This window comes from Monodelphis domestica, chromosome 3 (assembly GCF_027887165.1).
Source record: "Monodelphis domestica isolate mMonDom1 chromosome 3, mMonDom1.pri, whole genome shotgun sequence".
Classification (NCBI taxonomy): Eukaryota; Metazoa; Chordata; class Mammalia; order Didelphimorphia; family Didelphidae; genus Monodelphis; species Monodelphis domestica.
Window position 1 is genome coordinate 307450623 of NC_077229.1, and position 23555 is coordinate 307474177.

Below are 23555 nucleotides of genomic sequence, written 5' to 3' on the forward strand. Positions count from 1 at the left end.
CATTTACTTCTACTTTCCCTTCTTTCCCTTTCTGCCCTTTCTGCCATTTCTAGAGTTCTTCTCAGGTACCCTCATGGTGTTTACCCCTAACAAAATGCCCAAGGTGTGAATCCCTAATTCTAGAGCTAAACATTTTCCAGGCAAAACTTCTGGCTGTTGGCAACATTGAGCAGGCTCAGTATCCATCCCTAAAACTCTACCTTATGTGAATGTTGCCTGTGCTCCCTCTCCCCCTTTCACAAAGCTTTACTTCAAAGTGTAGTATAGTGTAGATATATATGTTCACAGCCTTCAGCAATTACTAGTGCCCAAAGACTGAAATAACTCCTCAGTGGGACTCCTCTCCCTCAGTGAAAAAAGGATTTTCTAAAAACTTTCTTACCAATGAATAAGGGCATTAGTGGAAATCAGGAAAAGATTTAGGATGACTAAAGAGTTCCCACTGGATACTCAATAGCCAACCTGTCCTAAGGAGGTTGTAGGGCTTCCCTTTTCTCTGATCCATTGTGAAGAGTAGATAACAGAAGATTAGTGTGTTAAATGGATCTTTGAACCTTGCTATATGACCTCAAACGTGTAGCCCTGTAGATTTCTAAATATCCTGGGGCATTTTAAAACTCCTCTTGGATTTAATTACTACTTAACCTGGGCAAGGCTGTCACAGACCAACATATTTTAGGGGAATTTCTTGCAGGCAATTAAAGAAAACAAATGACTACACAAGAATTAGAATGATGGGCTCTTAGTTGGAAAGACCCTCAGATTGTCTAAACTATCTGAAGATAACCTGCCTTCGGTAACATCCACAAAAAGTGTTCATCTAGACATTTTATTTAAAGTCCTCTGGTGAGGAAGAAGCCACGACTTCAAGACCATTCCATAGTTAGGCAGCTGTAATTATTAGTTAGTTTGTCTTTACATGGAGCTGAAATTTGCCTTTTATCAACTCCTTGCATTGTTCCTCTCTAGTCCCTCCTTCAGGACCAGTTCTGTTCAGAGATACATAATCCTAGAGCCCTAGAGTTGGAAGTTACTTCAAGAAGTCCTGTAGACAAACTTTTGCTTAAATAAGGCCTATACTTTATAGGGGAAAATACATTGATTAATAATGTTCATTCTTTTTTCATTAAAACAGTATATTTACATACAGGTAGACAAAGAGGATCCAGCCTTTCCAGAAATGGAGAGTCTTTATTTAAGAAATATGCCTTTTGGCTGAATCATAAAACTATTAAGTATTTCATTAATCTAGCTCTTTTTTAAAAGTATCCTGGAAAGAGTACTGTGCTTGGAGTCAAGACATCTTGGATTCAAAGCTTGACTTAGTTACTTAATACCTTGGGTAAATCATGAACTCATCTAGGTCTCAGTTTTCCAATCTGTAAAATGAGAGATTGGGATTAGATGACCTCTAGTGTTCCTTTCATGATTCTAAATCTGTATTTTCTAGTCTGATGAGCCTAGTAGGTACAATTACTATATTGAAGTCTGGAGTCACAGCCCCTTAAAGTAATTTAATTTTAAACCCTCAAAACTCTAGCAATGGACAACAAAAATAATTGATTTGAAGCATTTTCAAGAAAGCCTTCTAACTTGTTCTGAAACCCATACTGAACATAGAAAGTTAACATTTTATTCTCAGCTGGAATACTCTTTCATACCAGCACAAATTCTTATTTGGTTGCTCTATTCTATCTACTTGAAAATAAGCAAGTACAATGGCAACAGAGACAAAGACTACTTTAATACTGTTACAGAAGTGGTCTCTTTCCAAAAATTATCATCTATAAAAGTGCAATGTGTTTAGCTGAGCCCCCCTCCCATTTTGGAAATACATTTGTTCCCCACTGCCTGAGTTCTCAATATAAGGCACAAAACAATCTTCCATTGAGTTAGAAAAATTTCACTATGGTAGAATATAAGCTGAGAGCTTAAAATGCCATGAGTTTTTAGTCTTTTGCTTTTGAAAGGATCAGTAGTTCATTTAAACAGCAATTACACTGTACTCTCTGCCATATAAAGGGCTGACTCATGATGCTGTAATTTTACACTTTGCTAGAGTGTGTTGAGATAACATATTAGAGCCCTGGACAATGTTCAATCCCTATGGGATGTCCTAAGGCTGCAGAGTCACAGCTTTTCAACATCACTATACATATTACCCTGGCTATATTTAAAATAGTCCTGATACTAATCTCATTCTTGCTAATTCAGGATCACATAGGAAAAAATAGGCTCAGTGTTCAATTTACAACCTAAGTGGCTAATTTTCACATCCTGTGAAATGAAAATAAGGAGAAAAAAAAGGTCTCTCCTTCTCTGCCCCATATGTATTTTTCCTAATTTAATTTCCTGTTTCACATTGACAAGCCCTTGACAAGTTTAGATTTAACATTAAAATTATATGAAATTAAAAAGTTGTACTCTCATTTGAAAAAGTAAAGCTTCTGCATGTAGACATCTCAATAAACTGGTTGGCACACCCTTGCTGGCAAATTTTGGCAAAGATGTGAGTGCCATCAGAAACTCATCTTTGACTTTTAGTTTCTCAAAGGAGAAGGTGCTTTCCTAAGAACAATGTTTAAGTACACTTTTTAATGTCATCATGCAGAACAGTAAAGTCTCCAGGTAATTTCTACCTAAATTCATATTCAGTTATGTGAGAATCCCAAAACTTTATCTTTCCCCTTAATTCTTTTAAGGTGTTCGGTTTTGAAGGGCAATTGACCTCAGTAAATTTTTCCACTGCCTTAAAAAAAAAGTCCATTCAAAGTACTCTTTAGGAAAAAAAAAAAAGGAGGGAGTAGGGAAAGATAAACACACTTCTCATAGTGACACAAGGAGAATATGGTCTGGCAGACTTTTCCCAACTTCTAACTGAAATGGCTTTACATCATCCAAATAAATTATGGGTGTAAAAAGTAAAAAACTGCTTGAATGGATGCTGGTTCTACTTTCAAGCAGCAGAGACTATGGGGACACCAAATGTTTCCCTTTTAGAAAATGAATAAGGAATGACTATAGTACTTATATACCTCTTCTTCTTCTTCTTCTTCTTTTTCTTCTTCTTCTTCTCTCTCTCTCTCAAAAAATGCACAGAAGAAAAAGAAAAAGAAAAGAAAAAAGCTTTTTTTTTTTTTTTTGGCACGGCTGACCTGCAGAGATATGGAGCTAAGCAGAGTCAGTGAATTCACTCGCTCTGATATGCACACATGATATGCAATTAAAATCTCCATTCACATTCCTACCGAGTTGTCAATCAAGAGAAAAGCCTTTTTGACAACATTCAGTGAAGCGTACCAACTAACCGCTGAACAGGAACTTAAACAGTAACAGCTTTTGTTACTCGCAAGAACGGATTTTTTTTTTTACTAAGATTGGGTTCAGTTTCTAAGAAATCATTATGTTCTGAATTTGAAGGCCTTTCGTTAAAAATGAAAAATGTGTCAGCAAAGATTTTGTATGGGTGGCTATGTGATGTAATACCTAAAAAATATGAGATATGTAGAAAATTTTTAACCTTTTTGGACTGGAGGAAACTATTTAACTTTTCACATTTAGAACAATGAACAATGCTCTTAAAAGAGGGCTTCCGGGAGAAATGCATCTTCTAATCCATTCTAAAGTTTGTGCTGGACTAGATTGTCAAAAAACAAACTCTGTACATTGATCTAGTTATCTAAGATATCTAAGATGGCATGGCAAGGAGCTGACCAGCTGGTGAGAGTAATACAGGAAGGCAACTTTATTAATCATTAGGAGAACATGAAATATGTGAGAAATACTGCATGCATTTATACTCTTCAATTTATGATGCTCTATAGAAAATATTATGCACATAAATTCTTTCCAGATGAACATAGAAGACACCCTGGCCCATAACTTAGTTTCTGTTGAATATCTAATCAATGTCTATGCCCTTGATGATAGCATATTAGTGTGCCTTAAAGTTATAAATCCATAAAAACAGGGCACAGCAAAAATTGAACGTAGTGTGTGTGTTAATCAGACACTGTGTCTGTTTTGAGCAACCAATCTTGGGTTATGATTTTAAAATGAGTTAATAGTACCAGATATTGAAATATTTGTCTCCTTACTTCTCATACTCTGAAGCTGAAGAGAGAGCAGATGCATCCTGACTATTAACAGTCATGACAAATTGCCTTACTAATGAATGTTACACACTGGAAGTGCCACAACTGATTAAGCTACCATTCCCCACTACCAGACAGAGAGAGACTGGGGAGCTCCAGCATGGACAGCTCTGATATTCTGCCAACACGCCTTCAGGGCATAGCGCGGTATTTAGAAAAACACTGTAAATTCCATATGAACATATTAGAAAAGCCTATGTGTATACAACAGGTTTGTAAAGAACATTAGATAAAACAGCTTAGATTGCAGCTGATGAGCCATGTCAAATGGATATGTTTGAACTCTCTGGTATCATTATAAAGTGCTGTTATGTTCAAGAATATTTCTGTTGTGTGTTTGTTCCCTCTTCCCCCCAAACTTCCCTCCCCAACCCCCCAACATCGCTTGTGCTTTGCATTTCACATAAAATCTTTCTTTTGTCAGTTCCTTTGTTGGTGCAAAATTGGCCGCAGTTCAAATTCAAAGTACTCCTATTCATTTACTGACCAATGTCATTCTAGTTCACATCAGCCAGAGAGCTAAGCTCTAAAAAACATAAAAGGCTTGCTTCACCACTGACGAATAATGTGTACATTTTTACAGAGCTTAAACCTTAATGCTTTCCCTGAAACTAACAATACAGTATATCTTATCATTCCTTTTTCACAAGCAGGCAGCTGCTGAAACGCTTGCCACTTCAAAATATCAATTGCTTGCCAGAGTTGTCCTCAACACACCCTGTCAAACTCATGTATATTGTGCAATGAAAACGGTGCAGGGCTGAAAGCTAGAAATTGTGTCAAATTCTGCTGTAAGGGTATGATGTGCAAAGAACAATGTATGACAACCGTAGAGACTACAAACAATGCCAATGGAGCCAGAGACTTCATATATCACAACTGTGCCTGTACATATTTTATTGTAGGCATTATATATTTAAAGCATGACAAATGTACCGTAGTACATTACGGGCTACACAAATAGAAACCCTCCCACTAGTTTGGCTTTTTTTTTTTCTAAAAGAAAAAAAATTCCTCTTGATGATGGAAATGCAGTTGGAGTTTTGTCTCTTTTTCATTACTTAAACACGGAAGCTTTCCCAGTCAAAAAGGGAAAAACACAGGGTTATCAAGATGAGTAACAGAAAAACAGAAGACAGCATCACAAGATGAGAAAAGGAGATTTTTGTTCAGTTCACATTTTGACTTCTCTCTTAAGACACAATAGCCAGGCAGCATTAGGTCCAAGACAAACTGAGGCTATCAGGAGAGCTACACCCTTGCTTTGCCTAGAAATTGTTGTATACCTAATTTTAAAGCAGATAAGTGCAGGTCTATTGATTTGCATGATTTCCTAGCAAAATGGAAATCCCATGTGAATATGTTCTTTGTGTGCAGAAAATATGGGCTGAAGAAGCTTTTACTCTTATTGCTTTCTCTATGCCAACAGGACAATTAAGAAAATAATATTTCACCAGCCTATCAGATCAGTAAACTTAATGACAATTCCATAATGCCTATTTAGAGGTTAAATACTATCTCCCCAATCCCCTCCTTTATTATATTTATCTTAAATAATTTGGGTTATGGAGAAGGCACTTTTCTTCTGACTGTCAACTTAAATGAACATATAAAATCCGAAAATGGCCTAATATAAGGAGACACCAAGTTAATTATAAAGGAGCTCAGGACTCTAATAAAGCTAAACTAAGTCATCCATTGATCGTTGAAATGGGAAAGGCTGTTTAGGAGGAAAAGATAAGTGTATGGATATCTATTCATCTGTCCACAACCTAGCTTAGGTTGCAAAACCTTTCTCACACAAGTAGCTCAGAGGAGAATTAACTGACAGGAGGCTAACTGAAATGAAAAGATAAGCTTCTAAGGTGTTAATAAATATTTTGGGAAGAGAATAGGTAGTTGAGGTGCTAGGGGGTGCTGACCTTTGCTGTGTTTATTAGTGGGACAATGATGCATTATTAACACACAGCAGCTGTACCTGAACTGCTGCCATGAATATAATAGCCTTTTATAGCCATCAGGGGAGTGAGATAGGAGGCCTTTATTAACCACTAGACATGATTAGCACATTATGTGAACTTTAGTAGGCAAATTATCTCTTATTGAAATATAATGTTGGTTATAACTAATTGTAAACATGATTTGGAAAAACTTCCCAATGCAAAACAAAAGAAATACTTTGCTACCCGTTGGCAAATTAGGGGTTAGTGATCTTTGGAAACCTTTTCTTTTGTCCAGCACATTTGTAGGCGCTTTATCTCAAAAGGGAGATTGAGTCATCTGAGACAAACTGTAAAATTACTTAGCCCTACAAGTTCATGAATATTAACCTTTCGAAAAACAGCAAGGCAGACACACAAGCAAGATTTCTCACTACAATTAGGTAAAAAACTGTTAATGAACTAGAAAAGCTGCTTTGGGATTTTTCTCTTTATTTCTTTAGGCATTTCTTAAAAAGATTAGTTTTGCAATAAATTTTTCAAGAGTTAACTTGAAAAAGTAACAGCATAATTTACTTCAAAAAGCTTAATTTTGGGAAAGGAAAGATTATCCCATTAGCCTTAGTAACTGAACATAGCACTGAGAGTCCATTATGAGCAGTCTTTTATGCCCTAGCAGAAAGTCATTAACATAAAATAAATCATTAGCTTTGATATTAAGCTTCTACTATCTGCAGGTTTCTATGATTAATGTTCATGACTGCATCTGCCAAATGATAAAATATACTTTTTGTTGAAAGGTTATCCTGCCTTTTTATTATTAATATTCCCCCTATCCACAATTGTTATTAGCTTCGTAGCCTGGGATTCTTGGTATACAGAAGTAGAATTCATTTGTAATATGGTATGATGACAACAGACACAAATACTCTTGCCATAATATGAATAAAAATAAATGTATATACATATTCACACATGTGCATATATGTATGTATGCGTGTATATATGTATACATGTTAGCACACATACACATTTTTATTAAATCAGTTAAATTTGTTAAGGTCAGAGTTAGGGGGGATGAAACATGTTCCATAGTGATAGACTAGTTTCCCAAGCCCACTTGGTTCTCGCTTGACTTTGTTTTGCATACTATATTTTACAGTTCATACCCTTTTCTGACCCATATATCAGAGGGGAAATTGGGGGAATTTGGCTAACCTAATGACAGGAAATGCAAATAATTTTCTCTTTCCAGCTGTGGAGTACATGTTGCTGCACACTCACTATTAGCTCATCCAAGAGAATTGTGGGGGCATTATTTGGGGTGGAAAGAGGAAACCTTTCATATTAAAGGAGCATCTTTCAACAAAGAATCCCCAAATGCAGTTTACTTGTGTTGATATTAATCCTCATTTCCCATGATTCTTCTTTGAAACTTAAGAAATTATTTTGTTTTTCTCCATTGAACATGTTGAACACGACTGGAAGAGAGTACTCCAGAATGACTTGGTAGTAGAATTCAGACACTAGCCATATGCTGATCTATCAAGGGATCTGGCCTGAGTTCAAGCAATAGTCTAACAAGAGGAACCAAAGACTCTCTCACTGACTCTCTCTCTCATTCTCTCTCTCTCTCTCTCTCTCTCTCTCTCTCTCTCTCTCTCTCTCTCTCTCTCTCTCTCTCTCTCTCTCCCCATCTCCCTCTCCCCATCTCCCTCTCTCTCCATCTCCCTCTCCTTCTTTCTGTCTTAGTCTCTGTCTCTCTGTCTCTTTCTCTGTCTCTGTTTCCCTCTCACTTTTGCCTAGCGAATAATCATTATTTGGTCTAAATGTTTGGGTTTTTTTTTTATCTCTATCCCACATGCTGGCATTTCTTGAGAAGAAACTCTACAAGTGTTCCCAAAAGAGAGTAGATTTGGGGTTCTTTGAGATTAGATTCTCTTTGATTTATAATATTACATTAGCTATGATATTTACTTTAACTTCCTTAAATAAAGGAGATAAGCAGAGTATTACACTAGCTAAATAATTTTCTTTCTTCCAAGATTCCCAACTATAGTCCCTTTTCAGGCATTATGATCCACAGAAACTCCCATAACCATAGGACAACAATATGATTTAATAAAAATCAGCTCTCTGTTTAGGTAACCTACAGCTGTGAGAAAGACCTTCCCCCTTCAAAAGGAGCATGATGGGCGACACCAGTCAAGAATGGGAATGCTAAGAGAATCTGACATTTGCACTAACCTGGATTTGTCAGACATACATAACATTCATGAGTGTTTTGTAACTTGGAATGCTCTGTATTTTCTTAGGAAGATATAAAGCTATTGGCATCTATTTCTATTGCTTATCTTGGAAATCTTATAAAACAGTCAGAGAAATACTTCTCTTAACCAAGCAATGAAATATATTAGATGCTTGGGTATTGCACATTTTTAATATCCAGAATGAAAAATGGGCAACCTCCCCCCAAAGCATTAAAATGGCCTTTAGTATAATATATTACACACACACATATATATACACACAATCATGTTTCATATATATAATTAAAATGCAAGGATAGATTATTTTTAAACTAATTTTTAAAATTTAATCAAGTAAGTTAAATTCTTCATATATCAAAATAAAAGATATTAGAAAATATTGGCACTCCCTGCATGAGCAAAGAGATTTTCATTCTGGCCTCCCCCCTCCCCCCCAACCTTTTTCCTGCTATACAATCAGCATCTAAGCCTAGAACATTATGATGTTGCCATTTTCAAAATGAATGCTGTAGGGAAACATGTTATAACCAGGAAAAGCTCATTCAGGTTAATGTGAATTCCATGTCTTAAAGTATTATGGAAGTGCTGCTATAATTAACAGTCTGTTGGCACTTCCATTATAAACCACGTTTTTAAGCAGTTTATAACTCAACTGTTTTTAATGAGAAATTGCTCTTTGGGCTGAAACTTGGCATGCAGGGCCAAGTTAACAAATTTTGTTAACAAAAATCACTCAAATTCATTAGGGTAGGTAGAGACTGGAGCATCTTGGCAGTTCACTTCTCCAGCAGTCGGTCCATTGAACAAAATTCATGATCAAGAGTAAGAGCTTTTGTCTTTGCTGTGGGCACCAACAATACGAAGAGTCCTGCCATAGGCTCTCTCTCACCCTGATATGGTTAACTTAAAAGGAGAGTGGAGATAAATGGCAGGCATTGTTGCAGGCATACTTGCAAGGCCAGTGTTACATGAAGTTATTACAGCTTTTGTAAGCAATCACTGTTAAATAAATATTAGAAATTAGACCATAAAAATGCCAGAAGTTTAAATTAGAACAAAAACTGTGGCTGTGACACACATTACCACAAGATCTGTTAGCTGTGATAAACTATGATCTAGTTTACCCAAAAAAGTAACATTTTTGGATACCTAGGTGGCACCACCTAAATCATTAGTTTTACTACTTTATAAAAAGAATGACATGGGTATGTTTAATGGTGAGATGCATCTGATCAACACTCACAATTATGCATTTCCATTTTTTAAATATCTAGAGATAATAATATGACTACATTTTTACATATGATGTCTAGTTGCCCAAGAAAGGGTGCCATTCCCATTCAAACTTGCCATGGAACAAAATCAGAGCATGGTATAAGATGAAAGGCTGCCTCATTGCTACTATATGTATAAATACTACTCATATTAAATATAGGTTCAATATCATATTCACTTACAAAAAAACTATCATGCCAGCTCTAAATCCTTAAGCTGTGATCTGTCATTTACAAAACTTTGGACATCAAAGAATTGTCTTATATTAGGAATTTTCCAATTTTTTTCAATATAATTATGTAAAGACTTTTTATCTCAACTATATTCATTCAATTCATGCAACATCTATTTAGTGAGGCTTCCAGCACATGCTGGAATGCAACTTATTGGGCACTGGAGATGCAAGAGGCACAGTCCCTGTCTTCAAGTGATTTATAGTCTAGTAGAGGGAAATAAGGCAAATACACAACAAGCTCTAGTACAAGTTATCTGATAAGGAGATGGACAAATAGAACAGTAAGAAAAATTCGAGAAAGGAAAGATCATTTATTTGGATCCAATAGAATAGAAGTTTCTTGAGGGAAAGGGCTGTTTAGTTTATCTTTGTATCTGTACATCTAGCCTAGAAGCAGTATATAGTATGTTTTTAAATAAATATCTGTTGAATTGAATTGAAGTCGAATTCATAGCTAAAGAGATGTGTCACAGAAAAGGTAATATCTGGGCTGGGCCTTGAAGGAATGTAAGGAATAATTTTCTTAGTGGGAAGTAAAGAATGGGACAAGCCAAACACAAAAAGTTATCAGAGGGGATATGGGTGGATAAGATTGGGAATGACTGAAATAAGAGAGTGTGTGTGTGTGTGTGTGTGTGTGTGTGTGTGAGAGAGAGAGAGAGAGAGAGAGAGAGAGAGAGAGAGAGAGAGAGAGAGAGAGAGAGAGAGGGAGAGGGGAGAAGGGAGAGGGGTAAAGGGGGAAGAGAGGAAGGGAGAGAGCTAGAAGGTAGTTTTTAGCCACATACGTAGAGGATGATTTTCAATGCCAGGTTAAGAATAAGAAGTTTGTATTTTATATGATAAGAAACTAGGAGCCACTAAAAGTTTTTGAAAATGGGACCAATGAGGCAAAACTAACAACAGCATAGGATGATTAATTTACTTCTTCAAACATCTTAATTCTATTGAACCACAATATGTTTTAAGAGTTAGAAGATGTTTTAGAAATCATGCAATCCAATTCTCTCATTTTAAAGACCAAGAAAAGTAAGTTTCTAGTTCAAGGTCATAAGACTCATTAGTGGCAAAGCTAGAACTAGAATTGAGGATTCATGGTGCTCTTTCAAATGCTCTTCCCACAAAGCTACATACAATGTCAGTTCTGGCCCTTACTACCTGAGCAAGTCACTTACCCCCCCCCCCACCCCTTATAATTCAGTTTCCTCATGCACAAAATGGAAATTTTGGTTGAAATAAAATACTGTTAAGATCCCACACAGTTCTAGATATATGATACTCAGATGTTTGTTTTGGTATAATCACAGATTTATAGTTTAGAGCTGGAAAGGGATTTTAGAGGCCAGTAAGTCCAACTACCTCATTTTATAAATGTGTAAACAAGCAAAAAGAGTCCAAGTGACTTAGCAATTCACAGTAAATGCTTTGGGCAGGATTTGAAACCAAGTCTTCCCGACTCCTAGCTCTGAGCCCTAGCCAATGAGAAGCTCTGGTGTTTCTTATTCAGTCCTGAGGACAGAATAACCTTTCCTAATACCCTGCCCCACTCCATTCCCTCAGTTGAAAATACTTCCTCTCCTCAAATTTTCTGAGATCACTTTGGACCTTTCCTTTATATGGAGGGTGGGAGGATCAGAGTTGTGATTAGATAGATATAAGGAATTCTCACGTGGGAAAAAACTCTCTTCATTTGCTCAGATCATCAATTCATTATAATTTATAATCTTAGACATTTACCTGTAGCCCTGTGGGTTAAGCAGATTTCTAGGGAAAATAGCTAGTCTGATTAGTAGGGCTTCTGACCCCAAAGATTCTATATACTAGAACACTAAAACTTAAATAATAGTATCACTGTTTTATTTTGTGAACCTAAAGTCTAGAATAGTGCTTTGAATACAGTACAAACTTAGTATATGTCTGCTGAGTGAGTATAGGAATGCCTTATATGCTTTTTCACTCCAATGCTTCACTTGAAAATTCAACAGGGTAGAAAGGGTAGAGTGGAAGTGAATTTCCAGATGAAAGGCAAGAAAAACCAGTGAAAGGAGAGTTTTGACCAGAATAATTACATTAATGAAAAGTCATAAAATATATACAACATATAAGTGCCACAAGGAGGTGAGAGAAGATTTCCATTAGCATCCAGTAAAATTCAGCTCCATATTCTGGCTGAGGAAGTTAGGAGTTGTGAAGGACTAAATGGGCACATAGGACACCTAAGTAAACTCCTGGTGACAATCCTTTTAAGGAAAAAAAGTAGATTTTGAAGAAAGAAGCACATGAATCATCCAAGAGGTCCTCCAACTCTCTGGTATATCCAGTAAGTAGCAATAGTTGAGAACTACAAGATGAAATGACTTCTCAAATGATAATATTCCAAATTTAGACAGGGTGCCATGTAGCATTTGTCAATGTCCCCCATCCCTTTCATAAATTCTCCTTCTCAAAAAGGCAAGAATGTGGGGAGAGGCCAGGGAAGTCCAAATAGCAACTAAAAACTGAACTCTAGAGCTCTCAGTAGCTTGAACAAAGTGAATCCTTAATCCAGTAAGGTTCCTAATTCTTCCATACCTTGCTCCTTTTGTTGCCATATAAATTATACCTCTCCTACTAAAGCCTGCTTGAAGCTTCATGCTTGTATAAGCACTAGTTTCTGTAGAAGATATTTAAATGAGAGTTTTCTGATATTGCAGTTTCTTTTGCTAACTAGGCAAAAGATCAAATTGCTTCATGAAAAATCGTTCCATACCCCTTAAAATGAATCATAAAATGTGGAAATACTAAACAGCTTATAGAATAGCTCTCTTAAAATGATAGTATTGCTCTCTAAAGCTACAGAGATAACCCTTTGCAAAGTAGTTTAAAATCTAGACTACTGGCATAATAAAGTATCCAGCAAAGCCAAGATAGACAAGTCAGAATTTTGCATTCCTTTTGCTTCGATATCTTAATCTGTAGCCTTTGTAAGAGAACTATATTCTGCTTCTTAGTTGTGAGTTTTTTTAAAGATCTATTTAAAGACCTCTTAACCTATAAAGTTAATAAACAAATAACTCTCCCCAACAATACCAAAAAAGCAAGTGTTTTTTGAGCAGCAATCCTGAAAAAGGTACCAAAAAGTATAAAAACTTTCATAAATGTCTCAGCAAACCCAAAGGCCTCAGGCAAGTTCCAACCAAAAACTCAATAATGTGCTAGACCAGTCTGGAGCTCATGTGACTAAAATGGCTTCGAACCATAATAACAATGATTTAAAAAGCAAAATATCAATTAAAACACTGACATATCATTTGATTCTAGCGTTAGGAGTTTGAGAACCCTGGGTTTAAAACATTTTGTAACTTGGATGAATGAGGATAACCATACTAGATATGAAATGGAAAACAGCCTATAAAAGTTCATCATCAAAGAAAGTTGTGCACCAAAAAGGGGGTGGGTGGGAGATGATGAATAATAGATTTCCTTCAAAAGTAAAATAATGCTAAGGGATTGTACTATAAATTAATACCAGGTTAATTGAGAACAGATCATTTCTTCTGCACATAATATGAAAAATAATGCATGGGATTTTCCCTTTCAGCTGAATAAATAGGGTTTTTTGTTTGTTTTTTTTCCACAAGCATTTATTATCCCCAACATTTCCTACCCTTATTCACTTAATTGATATGGGCTGGTAAGTAAAGATGTGTTTTGATTTCCTTTAATTCTGCTTTAACTAGTTGTCCAAGAAGGATACAGAGTACCATGATTCTACAAAAGTAACCATAGAGAACAGTGGAGACCATTATTTCCCCTCCCACTGTTGGTAGAGGTCAGCCTCCCTGTCATTAGTAATGTCATAACATAATTATATTACTACTCCTTATGTGGGCTGATACTTAGCAACTTGAAAATACATTACAAAGTTTCAGATGTAAAAAAAAAGTGCCACCTCCTTATCCCTATTTAGCACAAAATCAGTGAAAACAATCTTTAGAAATGACAGTACACTGAGAAACCAAAGGAACCGTTATTACTATGTAGGTATAATTTAAACTGGTGATTTGACATCTTCAACTTGAACAAACAGGGCTATATTTTACCACTGAACTCATACTGTGTGCTCATTTAATCCAATTTCTTTGTAACATTTAGTTCAATTAAGGGATACAATGTTACTTAAAATAGTCTTAATTGGCTGAAACAGGGCTATGGTAGAGCTATGTTATTCATCTGTAAATGTCTGAAATATAACTATGCTTAAAGCTTTAGGAGGTGAATAGTTAATTCAAATCTAAATCTGTCTGTCCAGCCTATGAGCTACACTGTTATTTCAAAGGTTGACCTATATACAGCAGCATACCATCCATTTTGCCTGTTTGTATAAGAGATACCTCACACAGTTGCCATAACCAACATTGTTTGCATTGTTCTCTCACTTTTCTCCCTCAATGGACAGTGTAAAAAAGGAGGCAAGTTTGCATAGAGATATGTGCATAGTGTAATGTGTTCACACAAAGCATAGATCAACACTAGGCTGAACTGTTTAGAAAATTTCTTCTGCTGAGTTTATTAGAAGAAAAATGAAAACAGTAGGGTGTTTTTTTTTGGGGGGGGGTTGTCATCTATAAAATAGCAGAGTTAAGGAGTGCCAGTATAATGCAAACTTGTGCTTTTATTTAAGAGAACTTAGAGGAGGTGATGATGGTAGTAGTATGTTAATTTTTACATACTGTAGTAATCCTGCATCACAAATGTTTGGGCAAAGTACAATTTGGATATATATGTAAATATGAATCATAATGTGGTAAGAGATTCAGAATAAATAATTTGTTACATTAATGTAACTTTTAAAAGTAGAAATAATGTAGTGAGATTATATCACTATAAAATATGGATTCATTGCTTTCTTAAAGAAGACTCAATTTGCCTTTCAATCTGGTATGTATTAGCTTAGTCCAATTGAAGTTGTTTTGTTTTGTAACTAAATGAAAATATGATTTTTTTACTAAATGTTTTTCCTAGATATATCTTAACAGTGTATTGGAAAGCCACTTGAACCTTCATAAAAATGAAGGATGATGGAATATTTTCTAAGCAATTGAAGTATTTGATCCAGACACAAGTTTTGTATCAGTGGTAATCATGATGGAGTGGAAAACACAATGTTCAGGGAAAGTAGCCTGCCTCTCAGGGGCCTAGCAAACCTACTCAGCCCATTTAATATAATCAGGGATCAGTGACAAATACATTTAATAGACTGCTACGAATAGATGTTCTGGAGAAGGCACCCTGTGAGAAAAATTCACATGAAGTCTTTTCCAACTATGATAAGTATGTCTTATGACTTTGCATTTTTTAAATCCATTATTGCCAAAGATAAGTTAAATAGAAGACTTGCAACTCCTCTATAGAAAGGATGGCTAATTTGCATTTAAAAAGAACAGTTTGCTGCTTCATACATGGCATGACTTAAAAGGAGCTTCAATGAGCTAGTCAAGAAACTCTGAGGACTTTCTAAATTAATTTATTCAATTTGCTGCACTACCCACCAAAATTATTTTAAACACTTAATTGGGAAATGATTTAATATATTAAAGTAATTTCTGATTTTCCAAAGCATTTAACTTTTAAATTAAATTTAGCCCTACTATCTTAAGAATGATGAGCAAAATGTGTATCCAAGCCATTACCTTCCTTTTAGAGCCTTAAATCAGTGCAAAATTTAATAAGGTTTGTCCACTTTAACTGCCAATGGGGTTCACACTCACTGGGTTCCAACTAAGTCCAACTAATTTTGCTTTTAAGCCAAAAGTATAAAAAAATAGCAAATATACCTTTTTTTAAAAAGGAAATCCAAACAGTTATACAACTTTATCACATTCAACCTCTATAATCCCCAAAGTTCACTGTACTTTTAAACTTCTTTCCATCTACTATTCAAGTCAACTCTTCAAACTTCATTAAGTAGCAACTCCAGTAAAGTACAGTGTATAACCTACTAACAAACATTCCCTAAACACACACACACACACACACACACACACACACACACACACACACACAGCTAGTGCTTAGCCACAGGGTGGCTGATTCCCCGTGTCCTGATGGATGTAGTTTACTTAACCTAAGTTGTGTGAGCTCACTTTTCTAATGCTTCTATCTACAAGTCTAAGTATTTTTTTTTTTTGACAAGGCAGAGCAGAGGATAAGGATGGGCTGTCTAACTCCAGCCCCACCTCAGAAAACTACTTGAATAATGAACCGCCACTGAAGGCGAATATAAGAACACAATTTACAAGGTGGATTTCAATGAAGAACATCTCAGCAACTCATGGAGTAAATTGTTCCAAAGCCATCGGTTTAGTAAAGGAACAGCACAAGCTGGGCAGCTGAGGTAAATGTCCAGCATTTCAGAAGTGTTAGCAGGGAACTTAGCCCTCCTATTTGTCCAAGTTCCTCTAATGGAAGTTTCAGACATATTTGAAACAAAAGCCTAAAGACAGAAAAATACACACACACACATTCTCTCTCTCTCTCTCTCTCTCTCTCTCTCTCTCTCTCTCTCTCTCTCTCTCTCTCTCTCTCATCTTGCTTCATCATTTGCTTCCCTGGTTGGAGCTTGTATGTTCGAGGAGTTTGGATAACCACTTCCTGATAATTTTTCCTCCCACTATCTTTTTTATTCATATGCAGGAGCATTTCCCAAAGGCAAAGAAAGTGCGATCCTCGTATAAATAAATGCCAGTTGGTTTACTCCACAGAACCACACCAAATATGACCCCGGTTTGCTTCTGGCCAAGGAAAATCGAAGTCCTCTGGTGTCGTTGCAGCCATGTGGGCACTAAGCATTCCGGCCCCGTTGGCCACCACACGGTCCAGAAACACCTTCTTGCCCGCTCTGCCACTGCACAGAACTTCTCTCCCTAGAATCCTAGCCAGCACTGATCGAATCAGGTTGGACGGAATTTAGTAACCCAAATTGCAGGCGACTAATGAGTCGAGCAAGTCCGGTTCAGAACAAACTTGTCTTCTCTCTTTGCACCCTAAGCAGGGGTCCGATAGTCCCCAAATTGTTAAACTACTAAGCTTGGTGAATCCTGACACGTGAACTGGAGTGCTAATTGAGAGTTTAAGCAGCCTGATTTGATTGTGAAAACAAAAGAGTTTGGCTGGGGGAGGGGTTCATTGAGGTGGGGGGCTACATCCCCCAACCCTTAGTAATTGAGGGGAAGCGCTTATTTATACAATTAAATGCTCTATAATTACTTTCTTTTTGAAATAACAATGCCTCCACGTCAGAAAGGTGGCAAAAAACACATGGGGTCTGCCAATACAAGGAGTAAGGGGAAGGGGTTAGGATGAAACAGGGAGGGGGGAAGATGGTGGGAAGAGAAAATGAAATTCACTCTCTTACTCTCTCCCCCAATTTATCCCAGACCCACCCTCAAAGTATTCCGGGGTTTTGTTCTTTTAAGAGCTCCAAGGTGAACCTCGGTAGGCATCCCTCTACTGGAAAACAGCAGGAAGAAAGGGTTCCGGGCAAATCGTGTCACTTTCCGCACAATCGCGGTGTTTTGAAAACACCAGGAGCTTCTCTACAATATTTACTACTAAACTGCAAGAATGGCTTTAGTAGGCTGCGAACTGGAGTGTTAACTCAGAAGGCAGTCTGCCCATACACAGCACCGTGAGCTTCCATCCATGCAAACCAGTAAGGCAAGAACAACAAAATTACAACCTCTCATCCTAGCATTTGGGGGTTGGGGGGGAGGAAAGAAACAGGAACCCTACTCCCACGATCCCAAAGTACAGATTAAAAAAACAACAAACAAACAAGGAAAAGGCCTAAACAAAAGCAAACAATTCACCTTGTTGCAATAGTAGGGGTCCAGGCAGGGAGAGGGTCCCAGACAGGGAGTATCAGGAGCGGCAGCAGGCTGTGGTGGTGGTGGATAAAATCTTACGTCCATTTCACTCAAACATCAAGTAACTCCTTTCCTTTTCCTTCCTTTCCTTTCCTTTTCTTTCTTTTTAATTAAAAAAAAAAAACTGTCCAGCAAAACAAAATTGGAAGGAACAGAAAGAGGTATCTGGGTTTAGGAGTAAAAGAAACACCTTCCTCGCCTCACATCCGTTTGCGGTTTAAAAAAAAAGAGAGAGAAAAGAAAAGAAAAAAAAAACACACACACAACTCTTCCAAAAAAGCACCAGTCTGCAGATGTCTGCAACAGAACCAACAAACCCTTCTTCTTGTTCTTCCTCTGCTTCTTCTTGGGCTGCTGCTGCTGCTGCTGCTGCTTCTCTTGCCGCTGCTGCTGCTGCTGCTGCTGCTGCTGCTGCTGCTGCTGCTGCTGCTTCTTTTGCCGCTGCTGCTGCTGCTGCTTCTCCAGCCTCTGCCACTGCTGCCGCCGCCGCCGCCGCTGTAGCCGCTGCTGCAGGGCAGGTAACTTCAAGTACTTATTGTTTTTCCCCCTCCCTCCCCACCCATCCCCCACCCCAACCCACTCCCCTCACCAACCCGACACACACTAACTAGTTTTCTAGCTTTAGGTATTTTTTTTTATTGAATTCTCTAAGTTCTGATTTTATTTTATTCTCTCCACCTTCATGGAGTTGGAGGTGGGGGTGGGGGTTGTTGGTGTGCAAGGAAAGGGGCGGAGGGTGGTGGTGGGGAGGGAAGCGGCCGCTACTCTCCACTCTCCCCAGAGTGGGATGGGCTGAGAAGGAACTGGACTCAGATCGGCCTTTTAGGCAGGCTGAATGGCTGCGGCTCGGTTGCCCCTGCTGCTGCCGCCGCCGCCGCCGCCGCCGCCGGTGCAGCTTCTACTGCTGCCGCTGCTCTTGCTGCCGCTGCTGCTGCCGCTGTAGCGCTGCAGCTGCCAATGCCGCCACCGCCACCGCTGATACTGCTTCTGCTGCTGCTGCCTCCTGTATCAGTGCCGCGGCTGCTGCCGGTGGCCCCGGCTCTCTGAAAGGAAGACTTCGAAGGAGAAGGGCAGGGAAGGAAGAGAGAGGAGGTAGGAAGATAGAGAAGAAAGAGGGGGCTAGTGAGGGGAGGAGGAAGAGAGGGAGGAAGAGGAGAGGAAGGACAGAGTGCTTTGCTTTGCTTCCACACTGCTCCTCAATGTTTTACACAAAGAGGTTGGCGAGCTGGATCCATTTGCGGCTTTGGGGCACTGATCCCGAGGATGAAGAGAGGGGGCGCTGTGGAATACCCCCTCCATCCCGCACCCGCTATACTCCCCCTGCTACACGCCTGTCACACTGGCACCCACCCTCCTTCATACTTCGTCCTTCCTCTTCCATCTGTACTTCTCTCCAGTCTTATCCCTTTATCTGCCACCTACCCACCCACTACTATGACCCCCGTCTCTTCCTTCCCATCCCGTACTGAACAGTTCCAATAAGACCTCCTTGGCTCGAGGTTGCTGCCCTGGGGCCTGGCAAAAAACTCCGATGGAGAGTTGAGGAGCGTCTCGCAGCTGGAGGGGTTCACCCAAGGCCGTGTATGGTACTGTTGGGTATCCTCGGACCCACGGGGAGATCCTCAAGTGCAGGCAGATGGGCTGCAGGAATATTGCCCCCATCTTTGGGCTCTCTTCCCCATCACCAAACCCCAACTCTCTTTTACCTTTGCCCCACAGGACGACTTGAAGCTGCTTATGACCACGGGTTGCTTTGGAGTGGGGGTGGGGGAACCTTGAAGAAGAGGTCAGAGAGGGTTATTCCAGAGTAAATAAGAAAATAGTTATTAGGCCCAATAAAAGGGAAGAGGGGGAAATGCATGTGTTTGGACAGTTACAGCCGAGAAGGGAATGAATGTGACTTCCTGGGCTTCTTTTCTGCAGCTGAGTTTTCCCGAAGGGGAATATACATATGGTTGCCAAAAGTGAAGATCTATGGTGAGCCTTGACAAGGTGATGGAAAAGTAGGATGAGGAAGCTTCAGAGAATGTTTTTTCCACTTTACAAATCCAGCCTCAGATTAAGTGGTCTGGGCTTTTCTATTTTGTGGGTGTTTCCTGCGTTATGGGTAAGTATGATGTGTTTGGGACACCCCATTTTTATTCCATGTTTCCAGAGCCTTTCTGGAACTTGTGGTGAGAACCTCGGAGGAGTCTGCAGTGTTTGTGGGAAAGAAAGAATATCAGAAAACTGGTGTCTACTGGGGCACTTCAGGTTCTTTCCATCTGTTTCACGTGTGCTTTGGCACTGGGAAAGAGATTAATACGATTTTATGGTCTTTCCAGTACACTTCACAACCTGCTCAGTACTCACAACTTCTCCATCTGAAATGTTGCTACTTATACTACAGAAAATAGAGGTCAAGTGGAGAAAAGCTAACAAAAACCAGGGATTGCAAATGGGAAAATGTCAGCAGAAAGCCCCAAGATACTTTCATCATTCCTTTTAAAAATACAAATATGAAAAGTGTTATACATTGCATGGCAACATGGTGTAAAGTACTAGAGAGAGTATGGATTCGAGAGTTCTGTGTTCAAATTCTGGTAATGATATTTAACTGTTCTTGAGTAAGTCACATAGTCTCTATAAACCTATTTCCTTACCTGTAAATTGGGGAAACTTGCTGCTGCCCACCTTCTGATTGTTGTGAAATACCCTTTAAAGTTTAAAGTGATAATACATGCATAAATACATAAATATGTATATATGCATATATATATGAGTTGATTACTAATACATCTTATCAAAATCAAAGCTTTTGAAGTGGCAGGTTACTTAGAGGTCATCTAAGCTCACTCCCTGTTTTTTCAAATGAAGAAATAATCCTGGAAAGTTTAAGGTACTGTTACAAAGTCCCAGGTAGTAAATGAGCAGGATTAGAACCCAAGTTCAGCTATCAATTCAGTACTTTTCCTTTTAGGTGAATATCTTTTTTCCACTTTTTTAAATACCAAAAGTCCATATTGCTACCAATCCATAAGACTCATTCAAGAAGGGAAGGAAATAAGAAAAAGTGGTAAATCCAATCAAATTCAGCAAGTATTTAAAAAGTATCTATTATTTACAAAATCCAGCCCCTCAAAAAATTTACTATGTGGTGGTGGTTGTTTGTATGGAATAATACAACATTTAGTTCAATGGATTGTAGACTATCAATTGAAAAGGGAAAGAGTCATAAATAATGACTAAAGGGATTCTGGAATCTACATTTGGAAGAGCTCTTTAACATACAAAATAGAATAGAAAATGGACATTTCTCTGCTTCTAATAAAAGTTATTTAAAATAAATTTAAAATGAAGTTCTGTGGTTTGTAATTTCACTCAATGTTGTTGATTTTCAAATGTGCTTCTGTCTTTTCCTCTATTAGAAATTGAATACTTTAACACTTTCCTTCAGCTTTAATTTAAAATATCAACTCAAATTTTTGCCATATAGGGTGTCTTCCCTGTACCTGGCACTGTTGTTTCATGCTGTGAATGCAGAGACGAGAATGGCAGCAGGTCTACCTTTAAAGAAATTACATTTTATTGAAGGGAAATACAAATAGGTAAATATATTTTAAACAGATTCTTTGATCATCACTCAGACACCAATGTGCTGCCCTGTTTCATGATCACACACACACACACAAACTGGAAATGTAATTAAGTTTACATATCTTACATATGAGACAATGGGACGTCATGTAGGGAGAGCCAACAGTTTTGATGTCAGGAAGACCTATGTTCAAATCCTGCCTCTAACATATTATTGGCTATGTAACCCGGGGCAAATATCTTACTTTTTTGTTGCTCCAAACTTCTCTAAAACTAAACTGCAGAAAAGTTGCAGATCTGTATTTAGTAGGAGTTTCCTCATTGCTTCTCTAAACCAATGAGATTATAATATCAGAACTGTCTCTTCCTTCAAAAAATCATTTGCTGAATGAATACACCATAAAGGAAAAAAGTAGGGGATGAGTAGGACAACTATGTGGTAAAGCATATAAAGTGCTATCTTGATAGACTTGAGTTTGAATCTCACCTCACACTTTTCTTTCAGTTGTTGGAAACTCACATACCAGTTCTGCATATTTCTCCCAATAGGTCCAGAAGCTTGATTGGATTTGTGTTGTGTGAAAGTATTTTATTTATAACTCTTCTCTCTGTGACATGGACTGAGTAGATGGGTAAAGATACCAAGGTAAATCTGCTGTGGAATTTGGAGGAGTAAGACTTGGAATATATTTTCCTAATTTAGAAGGTAAAGTCTATTAGGGACATAGTATTTGAATTTTCCATTTAATATAATACCTGAATACCTACCATTGCTTGATGCATCCATTAGTGCTTGAGATGTTTAGTGCACTCCCCTAGGTTCTTGAAAGGTTAAGAGAACAATTAGGGTTCCTACCCTCAAGGAGCTCACTAAAGTTTAATAGAGAACATAATATCAATGCATGAAATACTCAAAACAGAGAAGTATTCTCTAGAAACAATATGGTTCAGGACTGGTTGGTTGTTTAAAACTAAGGTTCACTAATGCAACTCAATGAGGCTTTTTTTTATAAACTAAATGCTAAATTTATTTGTTAATTAACAATGGTATATTTACCATCAAGCCTGAAAAACTTAGATTTTTTTGACCTGAGTACTTCAGATACCTGGAAATCCATAATTATTTGTTGAATCTGGAATCTTAGAGAAAAAAAGGCAAACAATACCCATGAGAGATATTTTCATCTTCTTTCTCTATTATAGGGATATGCCATATACGTAGACCACAATACTAATGCCTGTTAGTCTAGGTCTCCTCTCTTCTGGATAGTGCCCAGAATATACTGACATATCTACTCTCCTCTGCCCTTCTACTGGCTTTTGCCATTATAGTATTTTTTTTCTCCAACCCATCTCATTTTAACTTAGTATTGTAGCACATTTTAGTTCTAAGTTTAAATATCTTTTTTTTTCTTCCTAGTTATATCTGTGGTTAGCATATAGGAAGGCATCTTAATCTTATCAATTATATGTTCCAAAATTACATTGGAAGATGAGCTACCTTGGAAAGGTTTCCTTTAGATTAAAAATTCCATATTTTTTAGAGCCTTACAAATATTAGTTATAAAAGACTGCCCTTTCAGTAACCTGTACGTTTTGGAATCAAAGCTACTTTGTAGTCTTCTGTCCACTGACTATAATAATGACTCATGAAAGAGTGAGAATTTTTTTAAAAAGTTAAATGAAAACATAACATACTGGATTTTTGAATTTTATTAAAGTTAAGCAATGAGATTCTCCATTATTATTTGGGTCATATTCTCTCTAGCAGAGAGATGTCTCAATGAATACCTCTTACTGGGTACTTAATCCATATTATTCAGTATTATTATTCTTATTGTTTAAGTCCTTTGTCCTTCAACTGGACTGAGGTCCTTGACTATGACTTGAACCTCCTTCTATCTATCCTGAATGCTTAAGGCATAGTGCCTTGTGCATATAGTAGGTACTCAAATATTAATTGGTAATCATAATGTTGAATATCAATGTCTTTATGATTAGCCATGGTTTACTAATATAGTCTGTGTAAAGATCCTTGATGGTTATCTGATATAATCACATTGTATAATGGAATGATAAATAGTAAGACAAATATTTTAATGGAAGAACACCTAGAACTCATTTCTTTCCTACACATAGTTTGAGAAATAATTAGATTATGGCTTTGTTTTGTTTTGTTTTTCATCTGGGAACATAACATC

General features: G+C 37.6%; 1 protein-coding gene across 2 annotated transcripts in view; it reads right to left on the reverse strand.

Moving 5' to 3' along the window:
- Positions 1 to 18396, reverse strand: part of TOX (thymocyte selection associated high mobility group box) — a 370502-nt gene extending 352106 nt beyond the window's left edge. Inside the window, exon 1 of one of the 2 annotated variants that reach the window (XM_001368349.5) lies at positions 17722 to 18396. In XM_001368349.5, coding sequence (XP_001368386.1) covers positions 17722 to 17823 — 102 coding nt within the window. In that variant the 5' untranslated portion in view covers positions 17824 to 18396. The remainder of the gene's footprint in view (positions 1 to 17721) is intronic. The other variant, XM_056823952.1, reaches the window with a different exon arrangement.
- Between the last annotated feature and the right edge of the window lie 5159 nt (positions 18397 to 23555).